Genomic DNA, 20,099 nt, shown 5'->3' with positions numbered 1-20,099 from the left:
CTTTATTTTTTAATCTATTTCTTTGCAAAATATTTGTTTTTCAGTCCATATTTACACATAGAATCTATTTTCAGTATATCCATATGTATTATATCCGGTGCGATAAATAGTACTTTCACTCGTAATCAGGCCTGTAGTGTTCATCCTGAAAATCGAATGTGTACATCAACAATGCCCACAACAGATATCTCCTTGAAAAAGTCTGTCCAATTCTGATATCTTCAATACTTCACCCATCAGTAAATGAAAAATAAATAATGACCATTTTAGAATTGGAATTGAACAAAAACATACTTATGTGAAACTCAAACAGAGAACAAAGAAAAAATGACATGTAATCATGCTCAACTACAGTATTTAGTGTTGGAAGTGATTAATGGTGCTAATAATGAAAAAAAGAGCTCAACATGGAGAACACAGTGACAGACTCGGCAAAAACAAAATCACATAGTGTTCAATTGTTAATATCCATACAGTACAGTTCATATTTTTCACTATGCATTTATCTACATTCAATGTGTCTATGTTGCGTTCAATGGCGTTTCAACCCTGATGTAAGTTAAAGAGTCATCTTCAGGATGCGGGAGAAAATGTGCAGTTCTGTTGACGCCGAGGCTGTATGCCGGCACAGGCCATTACCCACGGCCTTGTGTTGGACAAATGCCGGCGTCGGGACGCTGCCATGCCCCCTCCTTCACCACGGCAGGTCCCGCCTGTAGTCTTCTCCCAGGCTCAATGTCGATGCGGCTCTGGCTGCAATCCGCAAGGGCCGCCGGATTTTGCAGCTGTGGGTTTCTGAAGACTTCCAATGCACCCCCCCCCCCCCCCCACACCCCACACAGGAGTCGGATTAGCGTAGCGGATTTATGGGGAAAATCGAAGTGTTAGCGGAGCTCTTCTACAACGTGGCCATCACACACTGTGACATAGCCACGCCCCCAAAACGTAACATATTTAATGGAATTTTACAATGCTAAGTGCTGAAGTTATATGGATTCCACCCTGACGCTTAAAACAAGATCCATTTTTTATGCTTCAGAATGCTATACATGCTTTACTGCGGTTCAGTGGGGTATGGAAATCTTTTAAGAGATTTCTGATGCCCTCTGAAAGGCACAACTGTTGCAGTCTCCTGATTAGTGAAATTTGGACCAGCAGCTTTAAGCAGCCACTTCGTCTTAGACTAAGGAGCTGACCCCAGTGCAATGATGGATTTGCACCTGCAATGGGAACCGTGCATTTGCTGTGATACGGTTCACTGTTACGCTCTGTGGCCAGCATGTGCACCACAGCGTAGAGTCAGAGAGTGCACTCTATCCATAATGCAGCCCCATGGACAGTGCTTAATTTGAGCTGGTGGCATCCGGTGCTCAGCACCGGCACGTTTCATGAGCACCAGTTAAGGACACATTTATTTATGGTAGGCACATAGGGATTTCGATTTGCCAAGAATCTCAGGATGTTGAGCCGACGTTCCCTAGTTCTGAAGCCAGCACCTCTGGCCATTATGCCACATCCTTTCCGCTCTTTCATGATTAGTAGTTGCTTCTGTTTTATGCGGCACTAACAGAAAAAATGGGCGGCACTTATTTTTTTACAAATTAACCACTGCCCATGGATCTACCTAGAGGGGATATCAGCAGACTGATGAAATGTATTGCTATAGTGGAAGAGAAATGAAACACAATATGAACAGACTGCATTAGTCTTATTTGGTATTCTGCTAGATGTTTTAAGGTCATATCGTTTTGTAAGTATCCTAATTTTAGTTTCCGTATCGATCTGGTAAGCCAATTTATGGTGCTAATGGAAGAAAATGAGATACCTTTTGAGTTTGACTATACTTAAAAGGTATCTTCTTAGATGTTTTATGGGCTTACTGCATAGCGACTAATTAATAGCACCAAGAACATATCTGGACAAGGAATGAGAGAAGACATTCATTTGAGTCTGTCACTTTAATATAATCATTACTGAGAGCTATACATTTCTCTCACTAGTACACAGTGATCCAAACATGTTAAAACATCCGATCAGCCAGACTCAAGTATCCAGAGAAGTCACTCAACAGTCTCAGACTTTGATTGCATTTAGTTTGTCCTCATAACCTAAAAGAAAAGAAGGGCATTTATCAGCAAAGTATAACTGTGTTTGCACATAGATGCAAGGGCATCATACACTTTGTCCTGAAGCACTCAGTAACTGCCCCAGTGAAGCGTGACTGCACCAGTGTTTATTGACAAGATGGCAGCCTGCTTGCAACCGTCCTGCCTACGTACATGCCATTAAGATCTGTTGTGTTTCTCTGCTGAACTGATCTAAGCTCACTTTCCTCCTTACACTGTTACACAGCCTGGCACTGTGCAGCATTCTGTACACGCTACCTGAAAATCTATGAGAATAAGTGCAAACATAGTAACTGGCATTTGCCAAAACAACAGATCAGATGTTAAGATTTTAAAAATCTCCAAGAATCAGTACCTAATGTATACCAAGCATACTAACAAAATTAAGGTAATTCAGGTTAGAATTTATTTAAAAAAAATGTAATTCTAATTTATAAATGTGTGACTAGTCAAACAAAGATTATTCTAGAAGAAGCTGTGAGTCCTATTATTATTTTCAGATACTTTGAGTAAAACAATATTTGCCAGCAAAAACATTTTCTCTGTAATTTCTGCTTTTTTATATTAAGAACCCTTTTATATCCCACAGTTTGTTTCTTTTTAACCCATTTATTTTCCTTCAATCATAACATCCAACCTAATGGTTAGCTATATACACTGGAATAAAGCTAATGGAAAAGATGTGCCAGTAAATTCTTTGATTTGCCCAGGATAACACAAGTTGGTCAAATGCTGCCTCCAGGATTATAATCAAGATTTTTGGTTTCCTTGTTCTACAGTCCCCAACCTAGCCACTAGCCCTCATCTCCCTTCATTTATGATCAGGACTATTTCTTTGATGCCACAGTGAGCTAATCAACATGAGTCTTCTGCATCAAACTTACGTTGTTTATCCAAGATATGTAGGCGGACACCCTGGTGAACACAGTTGGCTTGTTCTTTACGTTGCATCCACTGGAGGACACAAAGCTGGTAACTCCATGGATGTAGCTAGCCCCATTGACAACACAGTGAAGAGGTCCACCAGAATCTCCCTAAGAATCAAGCACACAGATTGTTATGAACTTCAAGTCATACAGTATGGTTGTGGCATATTGAGGTCATGGGTTGAAAGATGTCCACATTTCTTGGAGATTACAGATGCTCCTACAGTCATGCCATGGATTCCCACTGAGAATGGGGATAACTTTGGCTCCCTAGACCTTCTTGAAAAATACCCCCATTGCTCTCCGAGGACAATACGCTATCAAATAAGTAATATTTTTAATTTGCACATATTACCCCAGCAATGATGAAAAGAAAACCATACCATCAATAAAAGTGTACTTTAATTCTTTTTTAAAACCAAACAAAAAGAAACAGAGTTTGAATACTTGGAGCAAACTCAGAATGGGCATCACGGCTTACATTTTTATCTGTATGTGTTTTTTTAACATGGCAAATCTTCGAATTAATCTTTAATTTAATGTGGCCATAAAATACCACATATTGTTTTTACCCAACTTGGTTTTACTCATTTTCTTACTGTCAGTCAGATTATGGGCTTGTGCAGGCCACTGCGACCCTGTGGCTGTTGGACTACACACAGATGAGTTTACTCTTTGTCCCATTAGGCATTTTTAGAAAATGCCCCATCTTCCATAACAGCCCCATGAGAACAATGCTGTGTAAAATAGTAATACTTTTCATTTGTCACGTTGACTGGGTATTGGTGGAAACAATTCTTACCAACAAAAGCTGTACTGGCATGCTCAAGAACAAACAGTTTAATTCTTGGAAACTACCTCAGAATGGTCATGCATCCATTTTGGTCATATGTGTCTTTAGCCCTAAGGATGTGTGCACATTAGTCTCACCGCCCCGACAAAATAAATGAGATAAGCACATACTTTTATATTTTTTGCTATGATTATGGCACTCCTTAGCATTAATTTTGATATTTGTCAGGCTGTAACTACCAGGTATTGCTTTGACCCAACTTGGTGGTGCTCATTTTGTCGGTCTCCGAAAAATAACAGGCTCAGATGGCACTCCATGATTCAACCCCGTGGTTTTTAGATTACACGCACTCGGGGTTCAAGGACGGGGACTAAAATGAATAAGAGTCCATTGACTGCAGTTGATCATAGACCGAAGACGATTGCGTAATAAATATTTCAACACAACAATAACTAATTTATATTTATAGCTTTGTAAATTTAATAATTGGAGTTCTGGTTGAGGAAGGCAATGTCCTTAAATAAATGAAAGAAAAAATCCAACAAATTCTTCGTGGTATTGGATATGTAGAACTGTAGAAGATCTAATCCTAAGTAAGATCAGTACCTTGCAGTTAACTGATTGAAACATGTCAATAGCATTTAGGAAGACTATAGCAATGGGATACATGATATGTTGGATGAGGGGTGGTGTCTGCTTGCCAGAGGCCTTTTTTTAGAAGACTTCGAGCACACACAACCCATGTTCTGTTGATACATTCAGTACTTACTTGACATCCAGAGCGCACTCCGTCTCCTCCAGCACACACCATGGTGCTTTTGACTATGGAGCCCCAGTAGGAAGGAGAGGTACAGGTCATTTGATCCACGACTGGAAGAGGTGCCTGCTGAAGGGTGGCAGACACCTGGCCATTGCCTGCAAGAGAAGGCACAATTACATAGCCTTTTTATCTTTATTAATGCAGAGCAAGACTTTCATTACTCATGATTTGTAGCATTTTAGAAGATGACTGCAGATCTCTCCTTATCTCCCTTTTGAGACAGACACGTGTGATTTGAATATATTTGGTCATCTTTCATCACCGTTCCCCTGCCCCAAGAACAGAGGAGGCAGATATATTGGCGCCAAAAAGTCTAGTGCCTGTTTGTCAGTGACTATCCCTTGACTGTACCAATAAAAATGTAACTCAATGCTAAGATATTACATGTGACATAATCCCAATGACATGGTGGTGCATTGCTCGGTTTTGAGTTTTTCCAGCCACCAGGTCACCAAAACTTAAAATGGTGTCTGGGAGAGGGAGGACAAACACCACATAGCCTTTGGGCTATAAACTGCATTGGGCTACTTTTGGGCTATTTCCCCCAGAGCCCAAATACTTAACCAAAAATTGGCCGTGAGGGCTGTCCCTCCCCCTCCCAAACTGCCCGGGAGGCATACCTCGTGGGTTTGGCCGCCTCCCAAGCCCCCCATTTGATCATTACTGTCAGCGGCAGCCAGCATCTACGGGAGGAGGGGGGCCGGGCGTGTGCGAGCTGAAAATAATATATATTATAAAATAAAATGTACCTGAACTCAGTTTTGTCCTCACTCCGGACCTCTTCTTTCAACACAGGAACCAGAAGCAGCAACTTCCTCGGCCAATCCTAGGGCTTCTCTCACCTGAATGAGAGCAGCCCTAGGATTGGTGAGAGAGTCCTCACTCTGCGCTCCACAGCGCTCCGGAGGCTTCAGCTTTCTCTAACCCTAAGACAACTGGGTCAGAGATGTTTAAAGTATGCATGTGTGGCTGCCCGTCACAAGACGGCCGGCCAAAAAGACATGTGCACTTTAAACAGTGGCATACCATCCCACCCTCCTCCCTGCTGAGTGACATGCTTCTGTCACTCAGCAGCGGCCCGCCCCAATCCTGAAGCTCTACTCGGGGGATAAAAAATAAAATGGTAATTAATTACCTTTTTATTTTTCATCTTTGGGGGAGTTTTAAGTGGGGCGACGCTCCTGCGACTGTCGTCAGAGATATATCATGGGATCTAGTGTCCAATTACTCCAACAAAGGCAAAGGAATGTGGTTGCTTATTGCCCTTAGTTCCTTCTTCCTTGTTTACATGCCGGGTACAGTTTTTTCTACAAAGTCAATCTACGTTGTTTTACTGTTCTTCACATGAATAGAAAGCGTGAATGTCATTTTTTTAGCATTAAAAAAGAAAGTCTAATGCTTATATTGTGTTTTCAATGTGATCAATTTCACATTAGTGAGGAATTTAGACAGAGGGCTCTACTTCACAAGCAAAGTGGGATTATCCATGGTTTAGACGGGACATTCGTGGGCCGATGGAACAGATTAACTACTCGTCTCCTCTTCCAGATTAAGGCTTGTTAACTTGGGAAGTGGGGGAATGGTCCATTCCGCATCTGCAGGGTGCGCGGAATCATCCATGGTGATGAAATCTCAAGACTACAGGATGAACTGGAGGTGGGAAGAATGAGTGCCCGGGTAGAACACTTTCACTTCCTTTAGCTGCTCACTAGGACATCATTAGGGTTGTATGGGTCCCGGCTAAAAAACATGAAGCAAAGAAGATGCCCACACTCAGTTATCATGTTCCCATAATAATGAAAATCTAAAATTAAAATGAGGTCCAGGGCCATGTTTTGACCAGATGGATGTTGTCCGTGGTTCTGGGTCTGAGCGGATCTGAGCACGCATCCCATATTTGGCATAATGCTTCTATGCAAACACCACAGATGGGGGGACCGGAAGAGCATATTTTCTGTCTGTGGATTAAAGGTGTGTAGTTATGTGAGGGTTTGGTATATAGGGGATCTGCTTCAACATCTCTGCAGTCTAGGAAGGTCTTGGTGCACGTAGTGGAGACACCAATTTTCAACAAAGAAGAAATCAAGTGCAAAAGTAACAGAATGTTGAAACTAACGATTTCTAACTAGTTCTCATTTTTGCTGGGAGTACTTGCCCATCTCAGCTTCCCAGAATTTAGGTACTAAGGCCCAGGTTTACTAACATTTCGTGCTGGGTTTGCATTATAAAAATTGCACAAACCTCGCACAAAGTATTGCGGTGTGATTTACTTTCAAGCGCGAATCATGAGTTGCATGGGAAGGTTGCCTAAAGTAAAGCTCTATGTGCTAATTTGTGCACCTTTGTGCTACTTTGAATCAAGGGGGCGTGCATGGGTGTTCCCGTGCAACTACCCATGGGTTTTGACACAACCTTATCTACAAACATTTGTATGCTGGGATTTGCACCAAAAATGCTTAACAGGGGATCAACTTTGAAAAGTCTCTAGACTTTTTTAGTTTGCATGTGTGCTGCACTGTACAGCTCACATACAGAGTGACAGCACTATTAAAGCATCGTTTTAGACTGGAAGATTCATCTTCCAGTGCTTAACAGAATGCACACTCCTTTGCACAATGGTGCAAAGTTGGAGTGTTGTTGCATGGCAGCCTAAAGTGAGCTAGTGCTGGGGGAGAGAAAAACAGCCCCATATCTTATTAGATATGGGGCTGTTTTTCTCACAACCTTTGATGCAACCCAGTATAACAACTTTGGGTGCTGTGCTGTATTGCACCAACATGTAGTAAATCAGCCAGAGTGGGCTCTCCTAGTGGCTTCATGAGCCTGAGATACCGCTGGATGCTCCCGAGGCAAGAAATACTCACTTGTTGTCATGCCCCAGCCGGTGATGGTGCAGGGATGGTTGTTGGGAAGGACCTGTCCATCTGGAGGCAGACGCCCAAGCTGCACGTAGCTGTTCAGGACAGCGTTCCAAGACAGTTTCAGAAGAGCAATGTCATACCTGGAAAAGATCACCTGAGTTAGAAGCAGAAGGAAATTAAAGGAGACTGTACAGGAAATGTACGATGTGACATAGAATGCCCAGCCGCTAAAAGCCACACAGAAACATCATTAAGCAGGAGATACAAACTATTCCAGTCAATTTCTCCTTCAAAGGGAATCAACTAAAAAATACCCAAGGATAAGCCATAGTTTTCGGGCATGCAGCCGTAGACATTCATTTGTCGAAACGGTGATGGTAGGGTAAAAACAAATCAAAAACCCTTTGACCTCTTTTACATCACAGTGTTGAACCCTTGCCCGCCCATTAGTACTGGGCAGTCAGCTATGTCCTGCTCAAGGGGTTAGAGGAGAGGCCTGGAGAGAACACTTCCAAAGGATTACTTTCTCATTCTACTGCTGCTTTTATGGCCCCTGTGCTAGTATCAGGAAGGGCAGTGCCAGGTATAGCAGAGGAAGTCAGGGGTGTGGACTTTTACCCCTGCTAGCTGCAAGTAATGTCCATCTGCGTAACCCCCTGCCCACTGTTTAGCTCATTACGCGTCCCCCCCCCCCTCCCCCATCAGCCTCCCGCCCGCCCGGCCACTAGTCGCAAACACCGGCCTCTTCTGCTGCCATACTGCGTAAAAAGGATTCTAGTGACGTGGTACGTACGCGAGAAGATACATGCGTCTTACCCAGCAGCAGGGTTATTGATGTTCCAGGTGGGGTGCCTGATGACCCTGGAGACGGTGATGTACTGCTCGGTCCCTTCGTGCAACCGAAAGTTGTGGTCACCCACAACCACGCGGAAGTTCAGATTGCTGTAGAGGCACAAGAAGGCAACACGAATCATTTCTGTTCATTGGTAGAGATTGGCTCAAAGTTGGGACGGTGCTGTGGGAGCTAATGGTTTTCTGCATGTAGTGGTGTTATTCAGCATGGAGCTGCTGTCTTGTTTGGTGCTCGTTGTGGTGTGGCTGTGGAAAGGAGGACTGTTATATGCTGATTTCTACTTGCTGCCTCATGAGTTGTCATTTGTTATGCATTCTAGTTCCATTTGGAACCATGGACTGGAATCTGTACTGAGACTGGCCAGTTGTACTGGAGCTGTCTTACTATCAGTCGTTCCTGTTGCTGTGCTGCGTAATTATACAATAAATCTACTTATTAATTCTGGTTTGATGCTTTTCTTCAATGGCGACGAGCGGAGGAACATTCTTCTCAACATAAGAAGCAGCACAGAAGAAGATTTATGTTCCTGAACCCATTATAAAGAACTTTATTTATTTAAAAAAAAAAAAAGGAATAAACCAAGAAAATATCCGTCGAAACGGTGTAGATACAGCGACCTAATGTTACTACATAAAACGGATTTTGGAAGATGGTGTATTTTGAAGCTATTTTCATCGAGTTGAAATGAGGACGGATTAAACGTTTTACAAGGAAAATGATTAAGCAAAGGGAGAAATCGACAATCAAGCTGTCTGGAGATCACAATAGTGTCTGCTGAGCTACGCTGGAATCTCCGATTTACAGCGACAAAAAGGTACTACAACGTTGGCTCAAAATGGGCTGTTAAACTTATTAGACACTTACTGCATCTTTTGAAAATCAGTCCCTGGAACGCTGGCAGTTCGTCTTCGAGTCCTGGTGTGTTGTCTCGCTCTTCCTGGAACGCTGGAACGTCGTGGTTCTTCTTCGACTCCTGGTGTCTTCTCTCGGTTCTGTGTTCTCCGCCATTACTGCTTCGTCTGGAACTTCGAAGTGCAGTCTGGGAATCGGATGGAAGCCTGGGAGTAATTATTGACGTCCACAACGCGCTTTCCGTGGCGGCCATTTTGCAACAGTATAAAGTTTTCAAGGACGCTTTTGGCGTGGCGGCCATTTTGGATCGGGATGAACACGGTGAAGAATAATAACGTTTGAAAGAGACTGGAATTCATCACCGTTAAATCTATTGTACAGGTGACGGTTCGGAGTAACGGATTCTGAACCTGGGTGCTTTTTAGGCCAGAAACAAGGAATAAACGCTTGTAAGTCTTGAAAATATTTTTTTTTCCTTTTAAAAAAAAAGAGGACTTTGGGCAGAGGAACGTTAACAAGTACTGAAGTTTCCTCATGTAACACTCGGAAGATTTGTTACTTCATCTGCAAGATCGCAGGAGTAAAAGAAGACTCGGGGTGCAGTAACTGTTAAAAAAAAAAAGAAAAAAAAAGAGGCGCTCAAGGTCTTATGTATATATATAGGGTTAAGGTTATTCGTGTAGGTCAAACTTAGATTATTGAACTGATGTATGAAAAGGAAATGTATAAAGTATTGTTTTAAGTGTGGTTAGTCTAGCTTGTTAAAGGTTAACTAAAGTCTTACATGCTTAAGGATATTTTTTAAAAAATGCAGTTTGAACCACCAGCAAAATTCCTACAAACGAAAGGCGATCCACCTCTTCCATGGGCCAGGTGGAAGGAAGAGTTTATAAATTACATGAAGGCCATAGATGGGGAGAGGATGGGAGCTGAACGGAAGAAAAGTATTCTCTTACACTGTTTAGGCTCTGAGGGACAGATGGTTTTTAGAGCTTTACCACAAATTACAGTTGCGGAAAATGCCGAAGCAACTAATGTGTACAATGAAGCCTTGATTAGAATAGAAAAAAGATTTAAACCCAGAAGTAATATAGCACTAAACAGATTTAAGTTTTATACGAGGGTGCAAGAAGAAAGTGAGTCATTTGATGATTTTTTAACTGCGTTGCACAATTTAAGTTTACATTGCAGTTTTGGTACAATTACAGATGAAATGATAAGAGATCAAATCATTGTACATGTAAGATGTAAAGAAACTCAAAAACAGTTGTGGGTGATGGGGGATCCCAAATTATCAGAAGCAATTTCGACAGCGAAAGCTTTTGAACAAACTGAGAAGTGGATGCATGTGGTTAAGAATAATAGCAAGGTAGATAAAGCGGAAGAGATTGCGTCTGTGAAACGCCAAGATGAGAGTAAAAATGAGGTGCATAATCCGCTGTCAGGGAGTAATCCTAACTTCAAAAGGTGGGGAAAGAGTCTAGCCTGTTACAGATGTGGGAACAGGAACCACATGGCATCATTTTCTGGATGTCCAGCCTTAAAGAGAGAGTGTAAGAATTGTGGTAGGATTGGTCATTTTGTTAACATGTGCAGGGAACAAAGGAAATTTGCAGGTCAATTTCGCCCCAGAATTTCATCTACGTTACAAGGCCCTGTACAAGATTTGGTTGAGGGAGGTGATTTAGACAGGCCACAGAATACAGGGTTTGTGGTGTCGGTTTTGGCTGGCATGGCTGACTGGGAAGAAGATGAGAACACTCCGGCCAGGAATCCTCCCATGTGTGTGGTTCGAGTGTCAGGGGTAGATTTAGATCTCATGGCTGACTCAGGTTCACCATGGACCATTATTGGAAGACAATATTTTGAAGAGAAGCTGGAAGGGGTTTTCGAGGTTAAATGTTGCCACCAGACATAAACCCGCTGAGTTATGATGGTTCACGCATAGACATGGTGGGCTATTTCAAAACATCAGTGACTTTTAAAAACAGATTGGCAAATATTAACTTATACATTGCAGTTAAGGGTATAAATGTATTGGGCTGGAAAGATCAATGGAAACTTGGGGTAATGTTGAATCCTAGACTTAAGGATCCGGTGGTGTTGGATGAGTCTGTTAATGATAGTTACATCTCCTTTACAGGATGTGATAGTATGGAGAACTTCTTAAAAGACTCGTACAAAGAAGTTTTTTCAGAATCTTTAGGAAAACTTAAGGGTTATTCCCACCAGATTAAACTTAAGAATAATGCCACACCGGTTAGACAAAGGATTAGACCAGTACCCATAAACGTAAGGGATGAGTTGAAAACTATGTTAAAAGATTTGGTATCAGAAGGCATAATAGAGCCCATTAATTCGTCTGAGTGGGTTTCGCCCATTGTTTTAGTCCGGAAACCAGATAAATCTCTGAGGTTGTGTGTGGATTTGAGAGCCTTGAATTCAGAAATCATTGTTGATTGTCACCCATTACCCAATATAAATGAAGTGGTGTCATTGTTGGAAGGGGCGAAAGTATTTTCGACCTTTGACTTAAGGTCAGCATACCACCAAGTCGCGCTTACTGAGGAATCGAAAATGTTGACAGCGTTTATAAGTCCACAAGGGTTATTTCAATATAACAGAATGCCGTTTGGTTTGGCCTCAGCGGCATCTGTTTTCCAAAGAATAATGTTTAACATCTTCAAGGACATTGATAATTTCGTGAAGTGCTTTCAGGATGATATCTTAATATTTTCACACAATAATGAAGAGCACTTAAAACACTTGGAGGAGGTTTGTCTTAGGCTAAAAAAAAATGGTTTAACCCTTAAATCTCACAAGTGTAAAATGTTTAAAGAAAGTGTGGAGTATTTGGGGCATACTCTAACAGGTGATGGGGTGATTCCAAAAAAATCAAACGTAGATGGAATTTTAAATGCTCCCTCGCCCAAGACTAAGGAGCAATTATTGTCTTTTGCAGGAATGTGCGAGTATTATTCGAAATTTGTGTCAAATTTTGCAAATAAAATGGAGCCTTTGAGGAACTTATTGCGCCAGAAGGCAACTTTTGAATGGACAGATGAACAACAAGAAGCCTTTATGGTGATCAAGAAAGATATTGTCAATGCTCCCATTTTAAGGCCTTTTTGCATTAACAAACATTGTGTAATTACAGTAGATGCCAGCTTATATGGCATAGGTGGTGTTCTTTCACAGAAATCAGGCAATGAGGAATGGAATGTGTGTTTTGCGTCTAGAACATTAAATGAAACTGAAAGACGGTATGCTGTCATAGAAAAGGAGTTGTTGGCATGTGTCTGGGCGATTGAACATTTTAGGAATTACATTTGGGGTGGAAGGTTTACCTTGAGGACAGATCATAAACCATTGGTTAATATTCTTTCTCCAGGTGGAGGGTGGAATTCCACTGCCAGGATTGCGAGGCTAACTTCGAGATTGCAGGAGTATTGTTTTAAAACGGAGTTTGTACCAGGGAAGAAAAATGTAACTGCAGATTTTATGTCACGTCATCCCTGTGTTTCTTTTCCTAGTAAAAAAGAAGATGATACAGATATTGTTACAACCATTCAGGATGTGGTGGTTGGTGCGTTTGCGGACATTTCAGAGGTATCGTGGAAGTCTAGTGAGGAGAATGATTCTCTATGGGAGTCAGTGAAGAAATTTATTGTGGAAGGATGGCCAAATAGGAAAGATGTGTCAGAAGAGCTTATGCCTTTGTATAATGTGGCGGATGATTTGGAGTTAGAAGGGGATTTTGTCTATAAAGCTGGTAAATGTGTACCACCCTTTGGAGTCCGAGGTATGATTCTTAATTTGGCTCACAAATCACATCCAGGAATGTCTGCCATGAAGCGGTTAATGAGGACTTATTTTTGGTGGCCAGGGATGGATCGCATGGCTGATAGGGTTGTTAGGGAGTGTGATGTTTGCATTTCTAATGATAAAATGCTTAGGGTCAATGTCCCTCCTCTTAGTCCCACAGTTTGGCCAGAGGAACCCTGGAAGAAACTGGCTTTTGATATTTCTGGTCCCTTTTTGAATTTGCCTTTGGATTCACGGTATGCTCTTGTGTTGGTAGATTATCATTCTAAATGGCCAGAAGTAAAGTTTGTCCCAATGGCCACCACTTCTAGAGTTTTGGATTTCTTTAAAGAAATTTTTGCAAGGGAAGGTTGTCCTTCGGTCATTGTGACTGATAATGGGGTGCAGTTGACTTCAAAGGAGATGGAGGAATATCTTAAGTGTCACCAGATCAAACATGTTACCACGGCATTGTATGCGCCACACGAAAATGGGCAGGTTGAGCGTTTCAATCGTGTCTTAAAGGGTTATGTTTCAGAGGTTCTTAAGTATTCTCAGGATTGGAAAGGAGAATTAAGGGAAAGGTTGTGGACGTATAGGATTACGCCACATTCAATTACGGAGGTCAGTCCCTTTTATTTGTTAAGGGGCAGGAATCCTGCTTCTTATATTTGTCCTTGGTGGCTTAAAGAGAAGTGTGACAATAAAATAAGGAATGTCCAAGATATAAGTGGTACCAGCATTAGAGTTAAGGAAAAACAAATTAAGAACAAGGAATGGTTTGACCGTAAGTGGAACGTTAAGGAACACAATTTTAAAGTAGGAGAATGGGTGAGAGTAAAAAAACCGGGTTTCTTAGAGAAATGCATGAGTAAGTTCTATAAGCCCATTAAGATCACCAAAGTCTTTAAGAATTCTCTTATAACCCAGGATGGTAAGCTTTGGAATGTCAGGCGGGTTTCTAGATGTCCAACGAATATTAGATCTCGGGCAGAAGATGTTTATAATGATTCTCATGCTTCATCTCCTAAATTACCTTTGAATGGTTGCTCCCAGCTGGAGATTTCCAATGGTCTGGATACCACTAGATCACATGGTGATTCAGTTGCTCATAGAGTGAAAGGTTCCACTCGTGCAAGATCTTTTCCTGTGAAGTTCTCAGATTTTGTTTGATAGTTCTGTTATATACTATTGCACTATTTTCATATCTTGTTTTCTTTGTTTTTGTATGAAAGGGGGATATGTTATATGCTGATTTCTACTTGCTGCCACATGAGTTGTCATTTGTTATGCATTCTAGTTCCATTTGGAACCATGGACTGGAATCTGTACTGAGACTGGCCAGTTGTACTGGAGCTGTCTTACTATCAGTCGTTCCTGTTGCTGTGCTGCGTAATTATACAATAAATCTACTTATTAATTCTGGTTTGATGCTTTTCTTCAAGGACGTTGAGGTGAGCATGTAATTCCTCACCCATGGTAACCCAAATGAATCGAGTCACCAAGTCGTGATTGAGTCGAGTGTGAATTTAGACCCTGTGCCTCCTCTGTGTGCAGAACTGGACCCCTCGCTCACACAAACCAGTGCATACACCAGTGGGCTGGACCTGGTCGGGAGTAAAGATTTCTTCTTTCTGCAGATCTAGGCGATGTTTATCATTTTACACTTTGTGGAGTTAGAAAAATGTGGCCGTTTACAGTTCTTTGCATAAAAAGCCTTAATGTTGGAAAATTCTCCTTCGAAAGTAGTATTTCAATCTTTGATTTGCACCAATCTAAGTGAAAATCTGCTAATAATGCTTCCTTTATCTGCTGGGTTTTCTGTTCTACAAGAAGTGCACGGGATGGATCACCGGCAGCGTGAGAAGTGCCATACCGAGGTCCTGCTGCTGAGGCTGGCGTTCACTTGCAGCTCCCCGGCGGTACCACCACAGCCCTCCACTCCCTACCACGGGTATAACTCCAAGCACACCTGAGGGCCACGGCGCCATTCTTACACAGAACGGTGGGGCATATCAGCAACAACCGGCGATAATTATCCCTAAGCGCACTTAGCGCAGGGATAATTATAGCCGGATAACGTGGATTTTTATCGCTGAGATAGCGTGCTATTAGCAACGCTTATCTCAAAAGCGATAAAAATCCTAGCCCTAACTGCCAAATGTGAGATTATCGCTGGAAACCCAGCGATAATCTCACAAAGTGTGGCTTTAGCTTGTTGATAGGGACTCACAAACTTAGCCATGATATCCACCTTCCATAGGATATCATGGCTAAGTCAGTCCTGAAGCAGGCGTAAGGAAAGTAGCTATAACAGGGGTTATCGCTACTTTTCCTGCCGCTATGCTTCATAGCGTGGGGCTTGATGATAGGAGAAATGTCGCTTAGCGACATTTCTCCAGTCATGTCAGGTCAGGAACGCCCACTTTGCATCTCATTAGAGATGCAAAGCTGGGCGTTAAGAATCCGGGCGCTAATGCAAGGTTTCACGCGATAGTGTGACCTTGCTAATTAGGCGATACAATTATCGCTGCATTTCGCCCGAAAACGGATGCAAAAGTGGCGATAATTTTATATCGCCTCGTTGCTGATATACCCCGGTATGTCTTCTTCACAGCACTGATCTTTCATTAAGAATACGAATGCCAAGTTCTTCCTTGTTTTTCTTTGTGCTTGGATAGCTAACCGCGTTCGCACTGTGGTTACTTGTGGCTTTAAAGTGAATGAGGTCAATGAAGAACACAAGTCATTTCACCCAGGGTCTGACAGAATAGTAACACAGGGCATGGAATTTAGCTCGGGAACAAGGTGTGCAGCCAGCGTTTGAACCACTGGACCACCCCCCCTGCCATGCTAGGAGCGTCCATGGAAAGCGGAATCCCCTTGGTGATGAGCAAGCACTTTGTGAGGATGGACCCATGGAATATTTGCCTTTGTCTGCCTGTTGGCAAAAGTGTGTGGTCATTTGTTGTTTTTAGTGAAGGCTAATTGGACGGACAGATGAAGTAGTCTGAATCCACTCTGTTCCTTTGTATCTGGATGCATCACTCCTGCCACTATTCCCATGTGGTCCTGGTAATGGGACAGTCATTTAAAGAGGCCTCTTTTTGTAGCATTTGTTCTTTGCTGCTGGTCCCACATACCAAAGGTTATAATTACAAAGCACTGCTGTTGGAATAAGCTTTAGTACATATTGCATTTTTCACTTGGCCCAAAAAGTTCCTATGACCGGTAATCTGGGTTGATTGAGGGATGCAAAAGGTTCCTATTGAGAGAGATTACACTTGGAGGGAGTGGCGGAGTGTAAGCACTGAGCTGCTCACACACATTATATTTAATATTCATTTGTGAATGAACTTGGAACAGGGACACCAAGTGTTATGTTTTCTATTCAGATTATTTGAAAGAAATCGTAGATGTTTTTAATGTGTCGTAATTTCGGAGCAGTACCACAGATGATTACATATTTAATAACTGTACCAGGGAATAACCCTAAAGTCAGGGAACAGAAGATGAACACAGTCCTTTAGTGATCAAATATCTGAATAACATGAGCCATTCTAATGGCAATAATAGACAAATTCTGTATTTTCGGATTTCCTCCTTATTTACAAAGCAATGTAGCTATCCTATTCTCATCCAATCGACGCATGGATCAGTAAGAGGTCTAAGCGTGCAGATAGATGGAGAAGGGCAAATGTGCTTCATCAGTATAAAACAGCACAGTGAGGTTACTAACGAATAGGACACGTTACAACGCAAACATTTACAATGCATGCCTTCACAACGCAGTTTTTACATCACAACATCCATTTCAATGCATGATTTTACATCACATGCCATCACCACTCATTTTTAGAAACTACACTTACAACGCATTCCATTACAACACATACCATTACAACGCATTCCATTACAGCGCATGTTACTTTTAGGGCAACAGTAATGTAAGTGTTGGATAGTTTAGGGGTAAAAATTTCTATTCCCACTCCAGTGAGTGCGACAGTAGGGTAAGTGTTGGATAGTGTAGGGTTAAAAATTACTATTCCCACTCCAGTGAGTGTGACAGTAGGGTAAGTGCTGCATAGTGTAGGGGTAAAAACCATGCGTTGTAATGGCATGCGTTGTAGTGACATGCGTTGTAAACAAAGTGGATTATTGTCTGAGTGACCAAACTGTCCACGAGACACCAAGACTGTGCCTGTGAAAGTTGATTCTACCCCACCGTAGGTCCCAGGAGCCAACCACAGCTCATGTGGCTGTAGGAACAGGTTGGTTTCTAGCCTCCGTTAGTTACCTGTCCACGCAGTGAGCAGCCGTCATCACCCAGCTGTTACTGATCAGGGTCCCACCGCAGGTGTGATACCAGTTGCCACCAAAGCTGTACTGGAGTGAAATCTAGGAGAGAAGACCCAGGTTTGTGACATGCAGGAAAGTTACCCAGCCTGTTTGTATACATTTTACCAACCAGTATGATCCGCTCAAACCGGTACTCTTTTTGTAGAACCCAAATACCTGTCTCCAAGTTCCAGCAAGGGGAGGGTGGGACTTGGTAAATCTTCCTAACGGCAGAGTCACCAGTCATAATCACAAACACGCAGTAGTAGAGTAGCCCCAGCAAAGTTTCAGTAACATTGAAAAACATCCACCCGTACACACATTCTACAGCAGCAGCCCTGTGAATTCCTGCCTGACGGTGCCATTTTACTATTTCTCATATTAATATATTTTATGTCTGTTTTTTACTTTTGAAAGTGAAGTCACACTTGCTATCAACGTCTGGTATGGAGCCCTGAGATTAGCTCAGCGAATCAGAGTGCTTTGAATCCTGGCACTAACTGCTGGTGTGCACCTGCGTCCTTCCCTCAGTGGGAGTGGTCCTTTGCTGCCCCAGGGATACACCGGGCTCACTGTTGAAATACCTGTCCTCAGGGGTCCAGGATTAAGTTGCTGATAATATTTCAGATTCTGCCATGATCTAAACAAAACCATCACATGATGCCGGTACCTAGATGCTGACAGAGGCCTCAGCTCGAGCTCGCTGCTCAACTCTGCGGCTGCCTGCCTAACTCTGCGGCTGCCTGCCTAACTCTGCGGCTGCCTGCCCAACTCTGCGGCTGCTTGCCCAGCTCTGAGGCTTGCTGCCCAACTCTGCGGCTGCCTGTCCAACTCTGCGGCTGCCTGTCCAACTCTGCGGCTGCCTGCCCAACTCTGCGGCTGCTTGCCCAGCTCTGCGGCTGCCTGCCTAACTCTGCGGCTGCCTGCCCAACTCTGCGGCTGCCTGCCCAACTCTGCGGCTGCCTGCCCAACTCTGCGGCTGCTTGCCCAGCTCTGAGGCTTGCTGCCCAACTCTGCGGCTGCCTGCCTAACTCTGCGGCTGCCTGTCCAACTCTGCAGCTGCCTGCCCAACTCTGCAGCTGCCTGCCCAACTCTGCGGCTGCCTGCCTAACTCTGCGGCTGGCTGCTCAACTTCGGGGCTGCCTGCCCAAATCTGCGGCTGCCTGCTCAACTCTGCGGCTGCCTGCCTAACTCTGCGGCTGCCTGCCTAACTCTGCGGCTGCCTGCCTAACTCTGCGGCTGCCTGCCTAACTCTGCGGCTGCCTGCCCAACTTCGGGGCTGCCTGCCTAACTCTGCAGCTGCCTGTCCAACTCTGCAGCTACCTGTCCAACTTCGATGAGTTGAAGTGGTTGCTTCTGCTTACAGAGCTATCACGTTTTTCTAAAGTGGGCTGTCATATGCTGCTCCCGTCCTGGTTTTTTCTTTGCATTACCATTGTTTGGTGTTTTACCTTCTCCATTAAAAATGCAGGATTGCAAATCCAGGAAGGCACATACATTACAGACCTGAGTGAGCGAACATGGGTAAGCTTGGGGGGATTGTTCTCCAAGCATTTCTAGGCTGAACCCCTGCCTGGAACAATGCAACTCCCTAGCACCTAGGCTGGGGGCTCTGTTTATTCATTCTGCCTTCATTAATATTAGTTTGTCTGTTTCTGTGAGGCTGGTGTGTCAAGTAATTACCCCCTATATGTGTGATATAAATGGCTGTGCCACAGACATACTGAAAGCACATCCGAGAAGGAACATGTTTTGTAACACTTGAAAGATGGACTCGGGGCGGTCTTACCTGGGACGGCCAGGAGTTCTTCTTGGCCTCGGTGCCTCCCACGACGCGTACAGTGGCCTTGGGATCAAAGTTTGCAACAAAACACTGTCCTGTGGAAACAGAAGAGGAACAGGATGAGTGGGCATTCAAAGGGGGGGCTCCTACCAAGCCAGCGAGGTCTGCCAGGGATGTCTACACGCAAAGGCTACCCACACTAAAACCCTGAGTCACAACCACACACTTTCAGAAATTCTGTGCCAGCAAGACCAGGCCAGCTGAGAAGGCACATTTTCTGACAACGCTACCACATAATGGTATATTTTGTCACCACCTTGTCCTCAATTGTTCTGTTAACACCCGTTATTTCTGGGCCCAATGCAGTAAGTCTTCACAAGTTCTGGTCTACAGCGCCTTCAGCAGGGCCAGGCACACCTGCATCAAAACCAATAGTTTCAAAGGGCGCTGAAGGCCACCCGGGCAAAACACTTTCAGGAAGAAGCCTTCATGAACATAATGCCACCGGGCAGTGCCCTTAGTAAAAAGTGCCTTCCTTGATTAAAGCCAGAAAAGAGCATGTCCTGAGCAAAGGTCAGGCTCAGGGAAGATAATTTACAAGGAGAATTAACCCAGACAGCATGGAAGATGCACTCACCTGATAGGACAAGGCCAGCGAAGGCCAGGAGCCTGAGCATTGTGGATAAGCCTCAGCGAAGTACTGCTTGAAAACTCCAACTACTGCTTCCCTTTTTATAGCCCAAATGCCATGTACTAGCAGAGGCCACGCCTGAGGGAGCATTGCGGGCCGGTGCCATAGCAGCCTCAAGCGACCCAGAAAAACTGGTTTGGTCCAAATACCGGTTTGGGCAGCTGCTGTGCGCCCAGCAACAAAGGGAGATTCTACCCCTCCCCAAGAAAGGGCACGCACCATGGGTGGCACAAAAATGCCTGGCCAATAGGT

At 43.5% G+C, this 20,099-nt stretch overlaps 1 protein-coding gene across 2 annotated transcripts; it reads right to left on the bottom strand.

Annotated features, from left to right (window-relative positions):
* Nucleotides 1-847: 847 nt before the first annotated feature.
* Nucleotides 848-19,885, bottom strand: LOC146783306 (chymotrypsin-like elastase family member 1). 2 transcript variants are annotated; one of them, XM_085636184.1, is made up of 8 exons: nucleotides 19,794-19,885; nucleotides 19,163-19,251; nucleotides 17,333-17,433; nucleotides 8,343-8,468; nucleotides 7,530-7,666; nucleotides 4,615-4,760; nucleotides 3,011-3,160; nucleotides 848-2,108 (listed from the first exon to the last, which is right to left on the bottom strand). In XM_085636184.1, exons 1-8 carry the CDS (start codon nucleotides 19,831-19,833, stop codon nucleotides 2,091-2,093), a joined length of 807 nt encoding a protein of 268 aa, XP_085492310.1. In that variant the 5' UTR covers nucleotides 19,834-19,885; the 3' UTR covers nucleotides 848-2,090. The 2 variants fall into 2 exon arrangements, with proteins under 2 accessions (XP_085492310.1, XP_085492312.1); XM_085636186.1 differs by lacking the exon at nucleotides 8,343-8,468.
* Nucleotides 19,886-20,099: the final 214 nt, after the last annotated feature.

This window comes from Triturus cristatus, chromosome 11 (genome assembly GCF_964204655.1).
Source record: "Triturus cristatus chromosome 11, aTriCri1.1, whole genome shotgun sequence".
Taxonomy (NCBI): Eukaryota; Metazoa; Chordata; class Amphibia; order Caudata; family Salamandridae; genus Triturus; species Triturus cristatus.
The sequence above is the reverse complement of the archived record's forward strand: the minus strand, read 5'-3'. Positions and strand labels throughout refer to the sequence as shown.